The sequence below is a fragment of the Cantharellus anzutake genome, assembly GCF_015039405.1.
Source record: "Cantharellus anzutake strain C23 chromosome Unknown EI90scaffold_29, whole genome shotgun sequence".
Lineage (NCBI taxonomy): Eukaryota > Fungi > Basidiomycota > Agaricomycetes > Cantharellales > Hydnaceae > Cantharellus > Cantharellus anzutake.
The window spans coordinates 536508-556177 of NW_024066979.1; the positions used below are offsets into that span (position 1 = coordinate 536508).

The following is a 19670-nucleotide window of genomic DNA, read 5'->3' on the forward strand; positions in this document are numbered from 1 at the left end:
AAAGGAGTGTCTCCATGGCGGAGGGCTTCAGCCTCAGCGACTTGTGCCAGGAGCGCTGTGCCAAGTAACATGTCCATGCCCTAACTTACTAAACTGGCAACCAGAACTGAAGGGGGTAAACTCTAGTCGATTTTATTACTGAAGTGTAACCTATGTACAAGTTGAGTATATATAGTTACAGTGAGGGCGGGTCCGCAAATGGTGGAGCCGAGCTAATGGTGTTAGACATTAGCCGATTGAATATTACCGACGAGTCGGGTTACGGGGTTAACGGAAAGGCAGGCGATAACCCAGAAACGGAAGGGAGGGATAGGCCCGAAGGTGGGCTTTGCAGGGCAAGCAAGTGTATTGTCCAGCAGAGGTGGGAGTGTGCTAGCGGATGTCGGAGCTGTCTGGAAGCCTTTGGGGCTCCGTACTTAGGGAGGCATAGGTAATAAATTGAAAGGAGGGGGTGGTGACCATCAAGGGGTACCGAGGGAATTGCGGAATACAGGAGCTCCGAGGTTAGTGAGGAAGGAGCGGAAGGGATCAGAAGTCGATGGCCAGGGATGGATATGACACTCAATAGGGTCCAATACAACATATGACTGAGTTCGGCCAGCTTGGTATAGGTGGTGCCTGTCCATAAGATACGTTTGGCCAAGGTAGTTGATGTCAAATGTCATGTTGATTTTTATGCGACCTGAGAAGAAGTTGCTTAGTCCAAATCTCTCAAATATATTCTGGGACAGCTCTTTCAGTGGGACAATATTGAGGGTGACAGCTTCCCTAAGAAAAGAGGTATCAAATTTCGCCAGCTGGCCATTGAACACCTGTTTGATCCAAAAGTTGTGATGCTCCTGAAGGAGATCATGCTCCACCCATCCATCAGAGCGGCCTGATGGGCAAATGACATAGTTGCTGAACACAGCCCTCTTCATCTTCTCAGAGAGGTGAAATCACAAGTCAAGTGCTTGATGTAACAGCTCTTGACCGTAGTTTGTCGCTCCAACCCCAAAAAACCAGATCCGTAGCCACTGGCAGGAAAAGTGAATGTAGGAGAGCAGCAACCAACACCACGTACTTACCTTGATGATTTCAAATGTGTGTCCAACATCCCCATCCTTGATGCTAGTCCAGAACTCCCAGTACAGGAGCATGTCATGGTAGAGCAGTATGTTGTTGAATAAAAGAATGTCGCCCACAGAACCGGAGTTGGGTGTCTCAGGTGGCCAAGCATCGTTGTCATTGTCATTCTCGGAGTCAGAGTCGGTTTCGGAGTTGTACTTCCGGCTTTCGCGCACCCACGCACTCAAAGAAAGTGGTTGGGGTGAAGGGAATAATGAGTCTTTGGCTGGGTCAAGCAACTGATGGAAGTACTTGGTCGCCTCAGCAGTATTGTAGTAGAGGGCCATGTGTGCTGACTGGGATGTGGCAAAAGTTGTGTATATGTTGCATGCGAGCTCAAGTAGTTCATCAAAAGAGCAAGTCTGGAGGAAGTAGCTCTTCTCTGAGTAGAGCTGTAACTCTTCAGTGAGATGGGGGGTGCAGCTGAGTTGGGAAAGTGGGAGTGAGGAGTCCTTCTGACGGATAAAAATCCTATTTGACAAAGATGTGTTAGACTGCTGCAGGTGCCAAAATCGGCATAGATTGTGTTTTGTACTCATACCTAGCATAATGCAAAGTCATGGCAGTTAGAACTGTCTCAACAAGCCACTCTGCTGGATAAAATTCAGGGTCACTGCTGTTGAGTTTCCATCTGAGTTTCTCGGCACTGATGCACAAGCCAGTATCCCCTTTAGCCGTACTTGTGGCCCAGTGATTCCAAAGGATCCCCTTGATGAAGTCATGTGCCATAGCTCAGTGAGTACGAGCACAAACTTGTGGGAGGAGAACCAAGTGCGCCCTCGTGCAGTGTGGCGTTTCACCAAACAGAGTTTAGTGGCAGTTGAATAATCACCAGAAATTGATATCATCTGACCATTCAACTCCTCTGGCTTGATGCCCAATTGCTGCACCAACAAATCCTTCACCACTTCTCGGTTCCCAATATTCTGGGCCTCATCAAATGCGCTTGTCTCCATCAGGTAATATTCAGTTTTTTAAAGACTGACTGGTTGCTTCGAATAATGGTGTTGGTATAGGTGTTCAAGGGCTCCACGATGGTGTCGAAGATTTGGCACATAGTCAAGGATGATACGAAGGATGTTGATTATGCTTATGATAGCAATGTGATCCCACTGTATGTTGTCCCATATTTTTGAATATGTGATTTGTTCTCGGGTGACTGAATCCCATCGGTGTTCATAATCCAGTCCATCAAATGCACCATCCTCAACATCGCGTTGTATAATCAATGTCGCTGCAGTTCCACTCTCAAGGGATGTCTGTGATTCAAGTGAGGGATGCCAACACCGGTGATACTGATTGATATTGTCATAAACCAAGTGGATTGAGAGTTCATTCTGGACAAGCTTGCAGCCTATGACTTTGAGATTTTCGGCTGCACTTTCAGCAGCGCTGTGGAGCCAGTTGTGCATGGTAGTATGGGCAACAACAAGACCAATGCGGTTTAGGATAGAGACTGTCGCATGGTGAGTATTTGTTGCAAACATCAGAGTTCCAAATATGGACTGAAGTCGATTAACCGCTTTGTTCCTGAAGTTCACAAGCATGCCCATTATTGAGTGTTTTTTTTTTGTTTGCATATTTGATGATTTCTAGACTCACGAGATATGGGTCGTGAATGTGATTTGACCCCTTCCCACTTGCTTTTGTCCTTGCTGCCACTTCCCTGAGCTCCTCTGATCGATTCTCCCCAACTGCTGTGCTCGTTAGCAGTGTCCAGGTTACTGGGGCTGTTCACATCATTGCCATTTGAGTCTCCTTGACTGAGAACTGGTTTATGGTATCCCATGAAAATGAACGGCCTTCTTTGGCAGCAGAACTTTGCAGCACAGGTTCTTTCTGAAGCTGGCATATTTCTTGGTCAACACACTTGGAAACCTTCTGGACAAAGTATCTCTCTAGCACTTCGTATGAACTAGTAGCAAGGGGCTTAGCTGGGATCTCGATGATATTCAGTGGGCCAGATGCACTGCTGTCATCAGTTTCTTGCGTGTCCAGAGTGTGTGGATTAAGCTTGATTGGGATGCAAGATGGAGGTACGAAATGTGTTGGATTGTCCCATTGTCCATTCCAAGACCAAGGATGCTCGGTCAGAGCATGAACAAAATCAATGGGCCTGTTCTTGAGTGTGCGCCCGCTAAGAAACCATCGAATCTCATAGGCAGTTGTGCTGTCAAATGGGAAGTTTTGGTTTACTAATATCATGAGGAATTCACCAATCGACAGTTTCTGGGCATGCAAAACCCGAAACACAGCATCAGCACGGCCAAGAGCCTCTTTCTTCTCTCCTTGTTCACAGTGTGTGGATAGTGTGAGGTTTGTGCTAGAGCAAACCTTACATATGGTTACCGGCAATGAGCCATAGCTGAGTGAGACAGGGTTGATGGCAATGGTGAGCTACTGTGATTTCCGAAGCAAGGGGGTGGAATTGGCAGGCTTCCGGGAACACTTCCATCAATCCTAAAGTTCTTTGATGGAGAAAGGGGATCTCTTGTGTGATCCTGTAGTACTGTAGTGCCCTGCTTGTGCTTTATGGATTTTGTTGAGGGTTGGCCTTGCCTGGGTAGGATTGAGGGAGTACATGGTGTTTCATTTTCATTATGAAAAGTCAGAGATGGCCCACAAGCTAATTGGGGGATCATTGAAATTGTCAACCTGAGCAGGAAGTAGTGCCAGATGAGCTTTTGAGACAATAACGAGGTTCAGGATTTGGGATGGAGTGTAAATACAAACAAATAAACCTGTAATACTTATCATGTCATCAACTTTCACACCTATTCAGTAGGACCCTTTTTGGATAATTCAGTAAGTTCTCCATTCAGTGCATACCGAACATATCATATGGTGCGTGATCGCTACATGAGATTGTCATCTCTCATGCACATTCCATTCTAGCTCACTTAAGTCCTGAGAAAACGATGATCTACCTTCGTCGTGATGTCTGGTGGAAAAACATTTTGTGGGATGCATGTAAGTTCTGTCTGTCTTGCCCAGTTTGCACAATGACAAAATCTCGTACAATGGCACTGTTCAGCCTCCTGAGAACCTTACTGATCCCATCACAACCTTGGGAATCTGTGGGAATTGATTTCCTAGGCCTGTTGCCACTTGTCAAAAACCCCGGAGGTAGTTGTGGAAGAGGGGGTAAATGCGTGAGTCCGAATGCGGGCGGGGCTCAACTGAGGGGGTCTGAGGGCTCCGGTAGTGAACTGAAGCTTCTCAGGGAGCCCGGTTCTGCTGGATGGTACAAGAGGCTCTAAGAAGGACGCGGCCTCAGCGACTCGGAGGGAGCGCTGTGCCTCCGTTACGTCTCAGTTAGTCCTTGTATTTCTTATGTCTGAGGTGTCTTGTAGAACAGGGACAGGATTCACTCAGAGGGACTTTGGGTGGCATTTTAGTCGAGATTAGAACTGAGGAACTACAGGTTCTAATCTACGTGTATTTATTGAAGGAGGATGGGGAGGACTTTAGTCAAAGCCCGAAATGACAAAATGGGGAAAACACCGAAAGGTACCGAATGATACCGAGAGGTACCGAAAGGTTCCAAACGATATCTAAAACGGGGAACCGAGGTGTCGGGCCAAGGAGGGCGGAGTTGGAGGCCGGAAAATGAATGGGGAAGACAAATGGATAAAGGGGGTTAGCCGACTGAATGGTAGTAAGAAGGTAGTCATGCTAAGAATGGGAGATGACTAATAAGTGATAACGTGAGGGAGATCACCGAAGGATGTGGGTAGCTCCGAAAGCGGAGTTGCATATCCGAAGGATGTTGGGTGACTCAAATAAATGAAATGGGTGGAGGAAGGGTTTAAGGGCATGTCACGGGATGTCGGAGGTCCGTCAGGATATCGGAGCAAATCCAGGATCTCCGAATGTTCCGACTCGGGACCGAGGTTCCGGGATGGGAGTGGCCAAGGTTCGGTGTGCCGCAACCAGACCGGAGCTGAGACAGTCAGGAGGGAAGGTGACTTGGAGAGTGGGGAGGCAAGGTGTAGGGGATGGTGAAGTTGTTAGGAAGGTGTGATGTGGTGGGAGTGCGTGGGGTCGGGATTCCGGGATATGACACCACTCTCAAAAACCCGACATGGATATGATCTGTACAATCATTGATCATTTTAGTGGCATGGTTCACCTAGTACCAACGCTGCAGACCTATACAGCCCAGGATATGGCCGAAGTATTTTTTGATACCATTTACAAATTACATGGCCTCCCCCTACGCATTGTAAGCAACAGAGACAGCCTATTCACGTCGACATTTTGGACTGAACTACACAAGCTGATAGGTGTGGAACTACAATTGTCCAGTGCGTACCACCCAGAAATGGATGGCGCCACGGAACGCGCTCACCGGACCCTGTCTCAAATGTTGAGACAAGCAATATCAGGTCATCAAAAGGATTGGGCGTTGAAAGAGGGCTCGCGGCTCTCTATGCCGACTAAGCTCGTGGGGCCAAACTCTCCAAAACCTCTACTTTCTCTCTTGACTTCGCTACGCTCTCGATCCTTAAACTCCGTGTGGGTTCTCCGGGATTCCGCAAGGTCCGGGCTCAACTAATCCACTACCCACTCGTTGTGGGCTAGACAGTTGCCCTTATTCCTACTGTTGGATTCCACACACTCACTCCAACTCTAGCGCGTCCTAGCACCTTAGAGAATTTGGGGGAGGGGAGAACTTCTATTCCAAAATCCGGTATGTACAGGATATAAGGAACAATTATTTTTAGAATAATTGATGAGAAATATTGGTACCATATGGCACCTGCATACCTTATTAGGCAAAAGTAATAAAAAAGGGTAACAGTAACAATAAAAGAATAATGATCAATAACTGAAATGATGGCAAAATATGAAAATATATGAAAATAAGCGATTTCTCAATGGATTTGCGGAATTAAGAGCCTAAATTGGAAATGTAGCCGGAGATAACTCTCACACAGCCAATAAGCATTTTTACCAATTTATTAGACGCCGTGGGAACGAGTGAGGCTGGAATTCTGGGTTGCCGCTTGAGATTCCCACGCCCGCACATGCCCGTGCCTAACTTGCCCAACATAGAACTCTGTCAAATCTCCACCGATTAGGACGTTCTTGGTATCGTCAGAATCGTACGAATTAGGACTATTTTTGGATACCAAATTTGTACCGAGTCGTCGCGTGAATGAAAGTTGTTTTCTGATCGTGGAAGTGGGTATCCGAGCCGAGTCTGTGCGTGGGCGATTATCCCGCCTACAGCGTCCAAACTCCCAGCCATAGTACTGGCAATAAACATGTCAACATCGGATAGCACAGGATATACACCTTTCGAATTGAATGGAATATGGCAACCAAACCCAATCCTCATCTCGTGAGAGTCCCCTTATCCAGGTGTTCAGGCTGTAGCTCGCAAAATCACAGCAATGACTCTGGACGCGCACGATGCTCTCATTGATGCACGAAGTAATCAAACAGTGATAGCTAACAAACATCGTAAGCAAACACTGTTCAAAGTCAATGACATGGTTTACTTGTCAACGGAAAACTTGAACCTAGGGAAGGGCAAATCAAGAAAATTATCGATGAAGTACATTGGCCCAATGCGGATAACTAGAGAAGCTTTGCCAAACACAAGCTTTGAGCTTGAGCTAACGAACTCAGAAAATGAGGTATATGTTGGAGTAACAATGACCCGTGACTTACCAACCAACACCACATGATCTCTCTTACATCCGTATTCGCCTCGTGACACAATGTATATAATTGTATATACTGTTTTCGCTCTACTTTCCTTTTCTCCTCAGTTCTTCATTAACGGAGACTGAGGTTAGTATCATTGTTTTTAGTTAGTTGTTACATTACTTACTCTGTACTCTTCTGTACTATAGTTCCCGCTTTAGGTTAGTATCAACCGTAGTAATTCAGTTCTTCATTAACGGAGACTGAGCTCCCGCTTTAGCCCTCCTATTAGTATACACCCCGTATTTCACTCTAAGCTGCTACGACCACACATCCCTAACGATGATATTCTATTCCCCAACCGAAAAGTCGATGAGTATATAGGAATCGGCGCCTCGGACGACACATTACTACAACGCATTATAAAGCATGACGGTCAAGGAAAACACGCGAAATTCTTCGTTCAATGGTCAAACGGTTCCACAAGTTGGGAGCCTTGGAGCCTACTGTGCGGAAAGGCACCTTTGAATGATCACTTAGATGTCTTAGGGGTAAGCAACATTACGAAATTATGACAAGAAAATACCCCAATATCAGACATAACTGAACATATAAAAGGACTATCCATTGCGGCAATATCGATAGGTCTCACTTGTAGCTCGACTAACCCCCCCATATCGACCCTCCCTGACCACGGACACGCCACAATGTTCAATCCACACTCGCACACCATCATCCCGCCCAGGAGAGGATTCACCACGAAAGTAAAACCCAGATTCACAATTGTGCCCAGCATGGAATCAAAGGACTATGCAGCGGTATGCCGCCATCTTGCTATGATAGAGTCTGGTGGCACGATTACTGGCCCCGAACTGAACTTTTGGACGCAATGGGTGGAGGCTAACAACCTCATGGACATGATTCTGAACGCAATCGAGTCTCACGCGCTCCATGCTCCCTATCTAGAAGCGCAAGCCGTCTTAAATTCTGGCACGGTCATCGGTTCCCCTAGCAGGTTCACGCGTCCACCGCCCCCTCCTACATCTCCCTACCACAGCCGAGAGCGGGTGCCACCCCACCGCGGAGGTCCTTACACCAGACGCGGTGTGTGCGGACGAAACAAATACCGTAATGTTGGGACGAGGCCTACTGAACGACACACCGACAACGCGGGACCTAGTGGTGGAACCCCAACTCCAACCCCGACCCCCTACCCATTCGCGAACACAGACAACGCGCCAATCGACCCCAACAATCTCTTTGTGAACGCGGAATATGTGCCATCGGTTGCCCCCCCAAACTTTGTAACGCCGGCATCCCCTTCACTTTCGAGCACTATTGGCCATATGAATGACCTCTCAATGGCAGCGCTACAGACGGAGCACTTGGTCGACACCACCGAAGGAGCGGCTGAGGCGAGCTCTTCAGCTCCAAAGAACGACTAGACTTCGTCATAAGTGCAGGTTCTGAATTTATTTTATGGTTCCCTTTATCTTGAGTATTATATACGGCTTCTAACGACTAATCCCTAATTTGTAGATGCGAGTCGCCAACGTCGCAGGAGGGCGACTGTAAGCGATAAGCTTACATAAGCGTAGAGAACCGTATATAAGCTAGAACCTTAGTAGATAGGAAAAGCAGAGATCTTGTACTTTACACCCTCTAGTGTAATATCGAGTTCGACTTTGGTTCAGCGACTTTCGATCACCCTAAGATTTCGTGAGTCCCTTAACCACTTGAACTCAATCGCCGGCCTCTGCCGACGTTAACGTTCACATTGAGTGATCGGGGATAGCGCTTTTTCCCACGCCGAACTTGCAAATATTTTCCACCATCGAGAATAGAACTGTCTGCTATTCACAATGCAAGCCCAGTCTGTCGCACAGGATCAAAAGGTCGTCACAGCGGCACAGTCCCTAGCTGCTGTCAAGACGCTTGTCACTGCTGGTTTTGGGTGTATGACGTTTTTACGGTGTGTGCCACTTTCATTCATCAGCCAGCGTCGAAGTGTGAATCACGGCTTCAAATGAACGTGTTTAGGGGTTTGTTGCCAGATGAAAATTTTGAGGATGCAAGACTTTCTTCAACTGGAACGTCATTGGACGGAGACCCTGAGCCCTCTGCCCAGAGGAACGTGAGCGGGGTGAGGATAAAGAGTATGGCGCCGCTGTCCTTTAAATCGCGTGCCAAACGCGTAATTTCATACCATATCCCAATCTAGCTGTAAAGAGGGGATATACTAGCGAAGGGGATCAGATGCTCGATTACTTGGAGAAGGGTGTGTTCGACGCGTTGGAGAAGCAGTACCTTCAGAGTTTCGTCTTTGCAATCTATCTAGTAAGTGACTCCGTCCCAGGATCCTATGTAGCTCGCATGTTTCATTCGGTTCAAGGACAAAAACGATCCCTCAAAGTATGTCCTAATTTCGGTCTGTGGCCTTCTCGAACTGAAAATGTTCAGTATCGTCGAAGCGTGGACCTTCAATTTCCGGTATCATAAGATCGAAGGGACGAATGTCACGGTTCCAGTGTTTTCGTTGGATAAGGCAATGGCGGGGATATCGCTCGCCGGCAATTCCGATCCGGTGATGTCAGCGTCGCTGAAAGGGAGGCACATTACTCTTGGGGAGGTTAAGCGAAGTGTAAAGGTGACCCTTACTCGCTATCTCCAGTCTTGCCTCATTTAGCCCTCAATCACAGAACCTTATCCGTGGCTTGATTACGGCGAGCCAAGGGCTGGAAGTACTGCCGCGTAAGTAGTATTTGAAGTTATCAGGCTTTCCAAACACTTCCAACATTGCTTCCTACTTCCAGTCCGCCGTCATGCAACTTTCAAAATTTACTACAACAACGGCACACCTCAGAATTATGAGCCCCCCTTCTTTGTTCCTGCCGATCCGGCTTCATCCAGTTTTGTTTTCACTACACACAACCCGTCCGAATCTCCCGACAAGGTGAGTTAACTCATCGCGCCTGGCCCCGCATAGGATTACCTTTCAATGATTAGATTCGTCTCGGCACCCTCGACACTCCTTACCATAGGTATAGTACTTAGTTTAGTTTTTTGTACAAAATACTGATGAACAATATTTTAGCGTCACTCTTGATATTGCCTCGATAGTTTCTCTAATTCCCAACAGCGAGGATAATACTGCGCAGTTCTCGGGTTTGTCTCCAGGCCATAGTCCGCCAGCGACATTTGCGGATGGCTCGCGCATGCGACAACGGGCAGCCGAGGTCCAGATCGAGGATGCCAGGCACAGGCATATCGTCTGGGATGCGGATGCGCCTGCTCGTCCTAAGAGTCCTCCCGATGAAGGGTCTGTCAGAGCACTGGATTCAGATGTTGAAGCTGACGAAGACCGAGATGCTCCTCTCGGTGTTCGAGGGTCCGATGGCAGCATTCAGCCACTGTCGACTGCCATTACAGTCAAGAAATCTAGGAGAAATGACGAGCGCGAGTTTAACTTTAGCTCACAGACCTCTGATAAGATTGTATGTCGGTTTTTCATCGCCATCGGTCCCGTGTCGTTCATTCCATGTTTCGGATCGTGTTCCAGGTGCTATCACCTCGACGCGATGGGACTCCTACAGAAATAAACGCATCACAGGCGGGATCCCTCGTGACCTCTCCAATCCCAGAAACCGTCAAAGCAGGCAATCCGCTTCTGCAAAAGGAAACGAATCTAAGTGATATTACAAATGGTGTCGACACGCAGTATCTCAAGCAAGTTATGAAGAAAGGAAAACATCGTGGCCGTGGTTTGGAGTTGAACCGAGCCACGGCATCTGAAGGCTCGGACCCAACTTTCACACATGATTCCATTGCTTCTGACCTTTTGCGTGCTAATCCCTTTGAGGCCACACGATGTATTGAAGAAGACCCGATTTTCTCTTCTGCTGAATCCGAGCTTACCGAGCTCAGTAGTCAGGATGCTGGTGGGGAAGATGAAATTATAGAGGATCCAGGCACTCCAAGAGCGCGCGCCCTCGCACTAAACGTCTCTGATAGCCAGATAACTATTGAAGACAGCCAGATGGAAACGCCAGTGTCTAATAGGGGCACGACGCAGGTTCAATCAGGTGTGGACCCTAGTGGTTTGACGGCTGACTGTGATTGTGGAAGCAAAGTCGGCCTCTTCGATATTGATCAAGAACCTCTCATTAATTCGTTGGGCTGCATAGACGTCGGAAGTCGACTGGATCCTGTGCGATTCATGCGGAAGGTGGCTTCACATATGGTGTGTCGGTCACCCCACGCGGTCGCATGGCTGACAATACTAACGATCCTTAATACGCAAGGTGTATGGGGTAAGTGTGCGGTACCTGGCACGGGGGTGACGCTTAAAGAAAGCCAGGTATCATAATGACAGAGACCAGAGAATTTCCAACTGCTTTCGCTGCTTCCCGTGCGAGCTTCGTGAAGATCCGAATTCTAGCCTACTCGACGAAAACCAAGTTGACGCCACTATCTCTTCTTGGAAGGCTTTAGCTCTGTTCAGGTATAGTGGTCGTTGTCCCACGAGCATAACCCATCGAGTATGGGTCGTTCTGTTTCCGTTCCCAGACGTTGTCTTCAAGCAGTTCGCGAAAGCGGTGAGACGAGGCCGGAAACGTCGCTCGCCTTGAAGAAACGATTAGGCACGTGTCATGGGATATTTCATTCGTCGCCTGAGCTCACGTTGTTTTTAGGTGTCAATGCTCAGGTGGCTGGCCAAGTTTGGAAACGACTCGAGACTGAAGGTAACAAATTGCAACTCTGTGCACTGATGGGGAAGAAACCTGCAAATCTTGCTAGGATTTATCTGTTCTCTTCAAGATCTTGAAGATCTGCTCGACAGGCTCGGGGCCTCGCCGCCAAAGGCTAGACCAAAAAGCAAAAGAGGCCGCCCCACCATCAAGCGTGTCCCAGTTCTAACCAAGGATGTAAATGCCGCCTTCGAACGATACTTCGACCCAAGAGGCGAACTCGAAATGAAGGCGATTGGACTTGATACATTGGTACGTAACGCACATGGTGAGCTCCAATGGCAACTGGACACCTGGGTAGAGAGGAAAGCTACGTGACCGGAAACGCCCTGCTCAAGCCGCTTCCAAAATGACTTCCAACACCACTCACGGCAGCAAGGACGGGGACTCACATCTGAGTGACGACGAAAATAATCAAGATGCAGATATGGGATCTCCAACCCAATCTCAAACACACCCGGGCGATCATATGGAACTTCACGCATCCCAAGGAATCAAAAGGAAGTCCAAAGAATCAGACTCTGCCGGAGAGCTTCCTGTGTGCGACGTTTCGAACGAAAGTATTCTTGAACGAGACCGTAAGCGACTCAAAGTTTCGATGGCGACCCATGCACTGGATCTTGAAGAATATTAAAGTCCCATGAAGCGCCATCGTTTTTTCTTTCCGCCATCTCGGCAAAGTTTTGTCCATGACTAACCATCGTCTTGCTGCTCTCCCTGTCAAACGCTTCTATCAATGTTTCCTTAGGAAATAAACGCACTACCAATCATGTGTGCTAATTGTATCACAATGCAAATAACATTGCCCAGTACCCATTCAACTTGTGTGGTAGGATCTTAACTTTTATTGGTCCTTTATTCCGTAGTCCGAGTTGAACTCCCGGCCTATTAACATTCGTCTGATCTCTTGTGTCCCGGCTCCTACACAGTATAACCGGGCATCCCGTAGTATTCTCCCGGTGGGGTAATCTGAAAATTGCCAAGATTAATGGAAAAATGTGAATAGCAAAATGAACAGCTGCAGACCATTGATATATCCATTGCCGCCCAAGGATTGCATTGCATCTATGGCAACTTCAACGGAGCGATCACTAGAGTAGAGAATAGCCCCTGCACAATCCTGGAAGAGGAAGTGAGGAATGGATAAGTCTGAGAAAAATGCCATACCCGACGGCTGATGTTTCCAGCATCGCATGCTCTGCCAACCGCATACACGTAAGCTCTGCTCGCACTCAGCTTAGTATACATATCTGAAGGGATTTCGAAATCATGAGCAATTGATCCTAGGTCTGGTCAAGACAGGATCATACCCGCAATCTTGCCCTGCATGAGCTGGAAAGTCCCTACAGCCTTGTTGAATTGCTTTCGCTCATGCACGTAGTCGAGTGTTATGTCGAAGGCAGCTTGCATGAGTCTAAGCGATCGAGGCGAGCCAAATTAGTCATTCGCGCTCCTCAAGAATGCGACACCTTTGACACACCCAAGTGGACCGCCGCTCAGAACGAGACGCTCAAGGTCAAGGCCACTCATGAGCACGGCCGCACCTCCGTTCAATTTGCCCAATACGCTCTCTTGACGCGTAAAAGGCTTAAGCATGAGCGACTCGAAATGCAATTCATGGAACTTGCCTTCTGGAACCTCGCAGTTTTCAAAGACCAGCTCACAAGTATCACTTCCTCTCATCTACACACGCCAGATTCAACAAGTTGGAAAGACAAAAAAGCCTATAACCTAAAAATGTATTCCTCACCCCAAACTTATCGAGTTTTTGATGCGTTGAGAATCCAGGGAAGTCTTTCTCAATAATGAATGCTGTTATCCCCTTTGAACCCTTCTCAGGTTCTGTTTTGGCGTAAACAACAAGTGTATCTGCTATCGGCCCATTCGTAATCCTACCCTCCTTTTCAGCCAAAAAAAAATCAGGTTATAGTGTCGAGGATAACTTCTCACCAAAATTTATTCCCATTGAGCACCCATCGTCCCTCCTGTCTCTCGGCTTTTAGCTGCATACTGACCACATCGCTGCCGCTTCCGGTTTCACTCATTGCCAGTGCACCAACTTTACGTCCTGAGACGAGATCTGGCAGATATTTCTGTTTTTGGGCGGGAGTCCCATGCCGGTGAATTTGGTTCACACAAAGATTGGAATGGGCGCCATATGAGAGGGCCACAGACCCGGATGCTCGAGATATCTCTTAATTAAAGTGGAAGGGAAAGCTGAGAGATAAGCGCGAGACGGCGGGAAATAAGGGAAGGAACGAACCCTCCATAACGAGAGTGTGTTGTAGATAACCGGAGTTAATCCCACCATATTCCTCGGATATGGTAATTCCTGTTTTCAGAGTGTCGAAATAGTCATAAAAACGGGCTAAAGTGTGGATCGTTAAGATTTAAGCAAAATTCACCGAGCAAGCCCATGTCGCCAAACTTCCTCCATAAATCCTAGCAACTTAAAGCCTTGAGGCAGTTGCGATTGGAGATGAAATGACTGCTATCTACCATTGGAAAATTATTTGTCTTGTCAATCTCGGACGCTCGAGGGGCAATTTCCTTCTGTGCGAAATCAGACACAGCAGCCTGGAACTGACGTCCCGCAAATTGGAGGCATCATTTAGCAATCCCAGAATGGTGTCTCACCACACCCCCCATGGTCGCACCTCTATTTGTTCATCTGTCAACCCGTCTAGCACAGTGCGCTGGGTGCTTGCGAACCTCGAAAGTGGTGGGAACAGGCATCCGCGCACAGTGTGGAGGCTAGCTCTCAGTGATGTGGTTTTGAGTATAGACATAAAGCGAGCAGTCGTAGTGAGTGAGTGTGGATAGTGTGAGTGAACCCGTCAAGTAGGCAGGACTCCAGCCTCTATGACTTCGTAATACTGTACTAGCACGACCAACAACCGGTAACGCAGTAAACCTAAAACATCAAGGGGTGTCGATTCGGCCATTGCCGAACCCCAGGTTGGAGGGGGGGGGTGGCACGACTGCCGTCCAATCTTATTTTCGGATATCATTTTAGATCAATTCATATGCAGTCTAACTAAGAGAATTCAAAGCTTTTTTACACGCTTATTGGTGCGAACAATCTCATGTGACCCACAACTCCATCCAGGAGGAATGTATGAGCCGAGCCCTTGACATGCTCGGTGAAACTAAGGAGAATGTTAAAGATACTTTGAAGGTACATGACAGATGTACGAACCCAAACTGTTTCACAACCAGTCCTATGACATTGAACAATGGTTGTGCCATCTGCGATTTCTTCCGCAGTAATTTGTCTTGTACAACAAACATGGAGAGCGGTGGCGCGCTTTATTGCCCTGCGCATTGGTCGTCCACTGGCATATGTTGAAGCGGGGGCATTCAGGGAATTAGCAGGTGTCGAATGTGGAGGAAGGCTATTGTTCAGAGTGGGGGAGCCAGGATTGGGGGAGCGTTGCGCGTCATTTGGGACCATATTTTCGACATCCTCTTTGGGTACCCATTGAGACGATTTAGACTGTGCCTCAAGGTCTGTAGATCTTGAAGTTCTAATTGATCAGTAGGGACCATCATACAGCAGAGGACTCCATTAGGATCACGGACCTTAGCGCAACTCGTGAGCTATGTGCATCTGAGATGTTAAAATGAGCCGGAAGTTGTTTCCTCCGTCTCATCTCTGCTCTGTTTGCTGTATGACGGCCATTCCAGACTACTTTGAGTCCCTCTGCCTCAAAATCAGTGACCTGGAATTCCGATGAAGGCCGGATTGGGTAATGCTTGCTATGGTAATGGGCCTCCATGTTGTATTTCCAGACAGCGCTGGAATCCTTAGGGCAGCGGGGGCATTTAAGTGGAACATTACTGCATGGATTAGTTGATGATGCAGTACTAGCCGGACCATAAGAGAATTTTGTAATTCGGGGGCATGATGATTTAGTAAAATCGATCGCTGGAGCACCCTTGCTTCGCTTCAAGACAAATTTACACAAGGGATTAGGGAGAAGGCAGAGGCCACAGGGTTCACAGGACCGATCGACTTTAGGGTCATAGAGAATATGAGCGGCAATGTGAGTGAGCAGCTTCGGAGTTGTTTCCAGGAGCGCGTGACATTCAGGGCATGAGTTGTTGTTGTTGTCGAGGATGTCTCTCTCTGTCCCTTCAACCTCACACGCAAAACAAACCCTCCCTAATCACATCTTCAGTGACCAGTCTCATAGAAATAGAACTGTACACACACCTTCAAATCTGTATGGAAAGCTATCAGTGTGCTTGATCTCTACCATTGCACGCAAGTCATCCCCACTGAGACTTTTGAACATCATGGCCGTAAGTTCTCTCAGTTCATCACTGCGGAATCCATAACCGATGATTCCAACGGCTCCACCAGTTTTCCCATTAACAAGTTCTGGGCCAATTTGTTGAAGGTATTTCCCAGGAACTACGATGCTCGCGTCGACCCCCTTTTCCCACACCCAGTCACCCTCAGCCCCATCCGACAGCGCCACGTTAGATGGTTTCAAGTGGAGTATTTGGATTCCAAATGAAACCTTCTCCTCACGTAGTAAGTCTTTCTCCACGGATGTTTGACTACTGCCGTCTACTTTGATAGAGTTGACCTGGGCAATCCCCAGAAATGGGATACCACCGCATCGAAGAAGTACAGCGATAGGGTCCTGGACAAGTATACATTCTGGCCCCACGACAGCATCATCACCAATGTGATGGCTAAGTGAAGACACAGGTTGTGCAAACTTCGAAATATTAGCAACTCGTCTCAAACGGTCCGTGGAGTTGGAAGTTGTCGAGTATTTGGTGAACTCTCGTAAGACTTTTGCTTTATGAACTCGTTTCCCATCAGGCAGCTCAATGGTACTTTCTAATCCACTTTGATGAGCATATTCATTATCTGCCAGATCTTCGAGTTCCAGTGAAGATATTGCCGATGCCGTGAGTCCTTCAGGGAAAGGTTGCAGGTCATATGTGTGAGTTGAATCCTCGATATCTTCGTCATGTATGCTTGACCCAAAAGGATTTAAAAGGTCGGGACCACGCTGTGATTCCAACTCATTTAGCTTCTGGGCCGGGTCAAACTCTGTGAGGTCCTTGTCATTTTCTACAAGGTAACGCCCAGCTTTCCAAGCTGAGACTAGCTGCACACTGGCAACTTGGACATTGCCCTTCCAGGATGCGGGGTTGATGTGATCAACTTTTTGTTCAATTCCACCAGCATCAGTGAAACCTCGGAGCCTTAGTCGACGTGGACCACGATCCCATTCTGGATGCTCAGAGAGGATGGCATGACATTCCACAGCACCCGAGATGCGGTTTGAGAGTGAGTAAGTCCCAAAGTTGACATTGTACCCATTCTCTGCCCGAGTGAACCCAAACATCCACTCTAATCTATCGGTTCCCAGAAGAATTATGTAAAAATTTCCATTTGGTTTGTCCCGCTTTGCCTTTGCAACGCAAAAGAAGACATTCTTGACCATAATTTGAATGTCTCGATATAGGGCTGCTGGGAGGAAGGAGGATCGTGTATTTTTGTGAGTGTAAAAAATGTACGACAGATGAGCCGCAGCACTGAGATATTTCAGTTGCTCATAGAGGCTCAATCCGATGTTTATATAGGGAAGAATGAGCCACTGTAGAATCTTTGAAAGGTGGTTGAGTGCAATGCGACTCTTGTGTTGAATCGGCAGGAATGTGGGTGGAGGGGATGGGAGTCTCCAGATCATATCCATCAGGTTCAGCATCGTCGTTACATCCTGTTTATCGGTCACATTCAGAACATTATTGATGCGATCTGCTGAATAGCCGTTTGATTGGAGTTGTGCTCGGAGGATGGATGGAGTAATTTGAGAGCAACCAATGGAGATGCCACTTGTACGAAGGCAAGCATGTCGCAAACGTTTAAAAACATGTTTGTAATCCTTGTCTGATGTTACTTCGTTATCTCCTACCATTAGGTTCAGTAGCGAGAGGTTTTGGAGAAATGGATATATGGCAGATGAAGGTGACAGTCGAGTGTGTTCAGTGAGAGAAACAAGGGCCTTTCCACGCCGTGATTCCCCATCTGATGCTAAGCAATACACCTGCCCTTTGAGGGTCTTGTCTTTTTGAGCGCATGCCCTCCATGCGACACTCAGAAGCTCGGCATGCTGATCAGCAGTCTCCCGTTTGCAAGTTGCACTGATTAGGAATGGACGTGCAATATATCCTCGGTGTGTTTCAGTTAATGCTCCTATTGCACCAACGGTGGCCTGAATGGGAGTCTTGGTTCCAGAATTCCATATAACAACTATTATCAACTCACCTCCGTCCCAAGATGTACTTTTTTTTCCCTCAAATCTTCACATATAACCTGCGCATCATCTAAATTGGTGAAGATATGTCCCTCCGGACCTGAATGCTCGCGACATAGGCCAATGATAGAATTGGTACGTGGACACCAGTCCAGTCCCTCTTCGACTTTGATCTCATCAAACATACAGACAAGTCCCATCACTCCATCTCCTAAGGGGGAGTTCAACTCATAAGCTGAGTCAATGTTCCGAGTAAGTCCTTCCAAATTTGGGAAAGCTGCTGATGCGAGGATGGATGTTGTACAGTGTTGCTTGATGGCAGTCAGGCCTGGCATTCCCAATGCAGCATGTGCAAATTCGGCTAGTCTTGAACCACCTAGCCGATACAGAACAACGCTCATCAGCTGTTCCCTCTCTGTGTATTGTGGATGGTAACTCCCAATTGCTGCCTTCCCAATGAGATGGATTATATCTCCCATGCCCCGTCTATTTTTTAGAGCAGAACGGACAAGAACATTAATGCGTGGAGCATCGCATTCTGCGACTGCAATAACAAATCTTTTGTAATCAAGATTTGATGTTGTGAGTACTCGGAGTTTTCGAATGCTATTCAGATGGCCAAGCTTGAGAGCATCAATCTGACGGTCTTTGCGTCGCAAAACCTCAAGTAGTTTGGCCATTCCTAGGTGCTTGTAAGGGGTTGTTTCAGGAAGGCCATTCTGAATGTGGCGTTGGACACGCAAGAGCCAAGAATGATTAATGCGGCTTTGGCACTCCTCACAGGGTCTATCAGCTCTCACTGAGAACCCTAAGCACCCTGGAGCATATAGTGTAAGTACCCCAGTTTTAATCACGACTGTGACCAATGCAGCTAACTCTTCTTGCATAAGCCAAGGCCATTCCCGAAATGGGGTCATGCCCTCAGGCATAATGACCTTTACCCCCGGACAATTTATACCCATTCTGAGTCCATTGGGAGTCTGTTTGCTATTGCTGCCATTTGAGTCCGCGTCCGAGTCCAAGTCCGAGTTTGAGTTTGAGTCCGAGTGCAAGCCTGGGTCCGAGCCTGAGGACAACTGTGCGAGGCTGGATTGGTGATAATTGTTCTCGTTTCTTTGGCTCAAGTTGTAAGATGGAATAGTGGATTTACTCGACTCGGATGTCATTATCCTTGAAAAGGGTGTCACTATCATCCTTCCTCAGTACGATTTGTGACATACATTTTTTCAGCCTCAACTAGGAGGATGTTGATTCGATCACTCAGAATGGCTTCCGTTGCGAAGCCCTTGTCAATAAAGAACTGTAATGTCTGGCAAAGCCCTTCTAGCCCATGAGGACCCCGCTTCATTGCCAGGGGAATGCGTCCATTGTTGATTGCCCAGACACCACAGAGACCGTTGAGTTTTCTATCCAGCCACTCATAGGGATCCTCTTCCTCAAGACTACACATAGTCATTATGCCTTCGGCATCACAGAGCTCCACTATAGCATCATCAGGCTTAGCCAGTGAGACGGATGGGGGGAAATGGGAGGCTATGACTCTAAGCCTTGACAAAGCAGACAAAAAGCTGGTTTCTGGTGGTGGAGAGGTTGCAGTAGTCTCTGGTACACTTGGGGATGTGGGCTGAACTTCCATGGCTTGGGAAAAGCTGTGCAGCGGGGCAGGCTTTGTGACAGTTGAATGCACGGGCTCTTGGCGCTTAAAAAAGGCTGACATGAAAGTAGCCTGCTGGTTAACTTTCAGCGTTTGCTCATTCTCCTTCTGTCTATTGCGGCAAGTTTTTTTTCCCCTGTGATTCTCCATATTGGATGGGCCACCATAGCCCAGAAGGACTTCCATACCACATTCAGGGCATACCTCGTGATAGTTAGCAGGGAA

General features: G+C 47.6%; 4 protein-coding genes across 4 annotated transcripts; 1 reads left to right on the plus strand and 3 right to left on the minus strand.

Moving 5' to 3' along the window:
- Positions 1–938: 938 nt before the first annotated feature.
- EI90DRAFT_3016966 (uncharacterized protein) lies at positions 939–3470 on the minus strand (the record flags this gene model as incomplete). Its single annotated transcript, XM_039057056.1, has 8 exons — positions 939–1016; positions 1068–1578; positions 1649–1815; positions 1851–2057; positions 2094–2563; positions 2710–2837; positions 2978–3430; positions 3457–3470. The coding sequence occupies 8 exons, from the start codon at positions 3468–3470 to the stop codon at positions 939–941; spliced, it is 2028 nt and encodes a 675-aa protein (XP_038915254.1).
- A 5115-nt stretch (positions 3471–8585) lies between these two features.
- Positions 8586–12384, plus strand: EI90DRAFT_3155096 (HORMA domain-containing protein). The gene is made up of 17 exons (XM_039065975.1): positions 8586–8734; positions 8803–8918; positions 8984–9099; positions 9155–9174; positions 9223–9409; positions 9462–9513; positions 9576–9715; positions 9769–9803; positions 9857–10256; positions 10322–10891; positions 10947–11006; positions 11029–11032; positions 11119–11263; positions 11329–11402; positions 11454–11504; positions 11560–11762; positions 11812–12384. Exons 1-17 carry the CDS (start codon positions 8625–8627, stop codon positions 12142–12144), a joined length of 2616 nt encoding a protein of 871 aa, XP_038915255.1. The 5' UTR covers positions 8586–8624; the 3' UTR covers positions 12145–12384.
- Positions 12355–14299, minus strand: EI90DRAFT_3145811 (acyl-CoA dehydrogenase NM domain-like protein; the record flags this gene model as incomplete). The annotated part of the gene is made up of 12 exons (XM_039065348.1): positions 12355–12479; positions 12537–12630; positions 12678–12760; positions 12821–12924; positions 12991–13081; positions 13139–13193; positions 13261–13402; positions 13461–13704; positions 13774–13842; positions 13916–13952; positions 14010–14093; positions 14168–14299. The coding sequence occupies 12 exons, from the start codon at positions 14297–14299 to the stop codon at positions 12355–12357; spliced, it is 1260 nt and encodes a 419-aa protein (XP_038915256.1).
- A 227-nt stretch (positions 14300–14526) lies between these two features.
- EI90DRAFT_2996770 (uncharacterized protein) lies at positions 14527–18768 on the minus strand. Its single transcript, XM_039056219.1, has 5 exons — positions 17803–18768; positions 15721–17749; positions 15093–15675; positions 14710–15028; positions 14527–14659 (listed from the first exon to the last, which is right to left on the minus strand). Exons 1-5 carry the CDS (start codon positions 18751–18753, stop codon positions 14558–14560), a joined length of 3984 nt encoding a protein of 1327 aa, XP_038915257.1. The 5' UTR covers positions 18754–18768; the 3' UTR covers positions 14527–14557.
- Between the last annotated feature and the right edge of the window lie 902 nt (positions 18769–19670).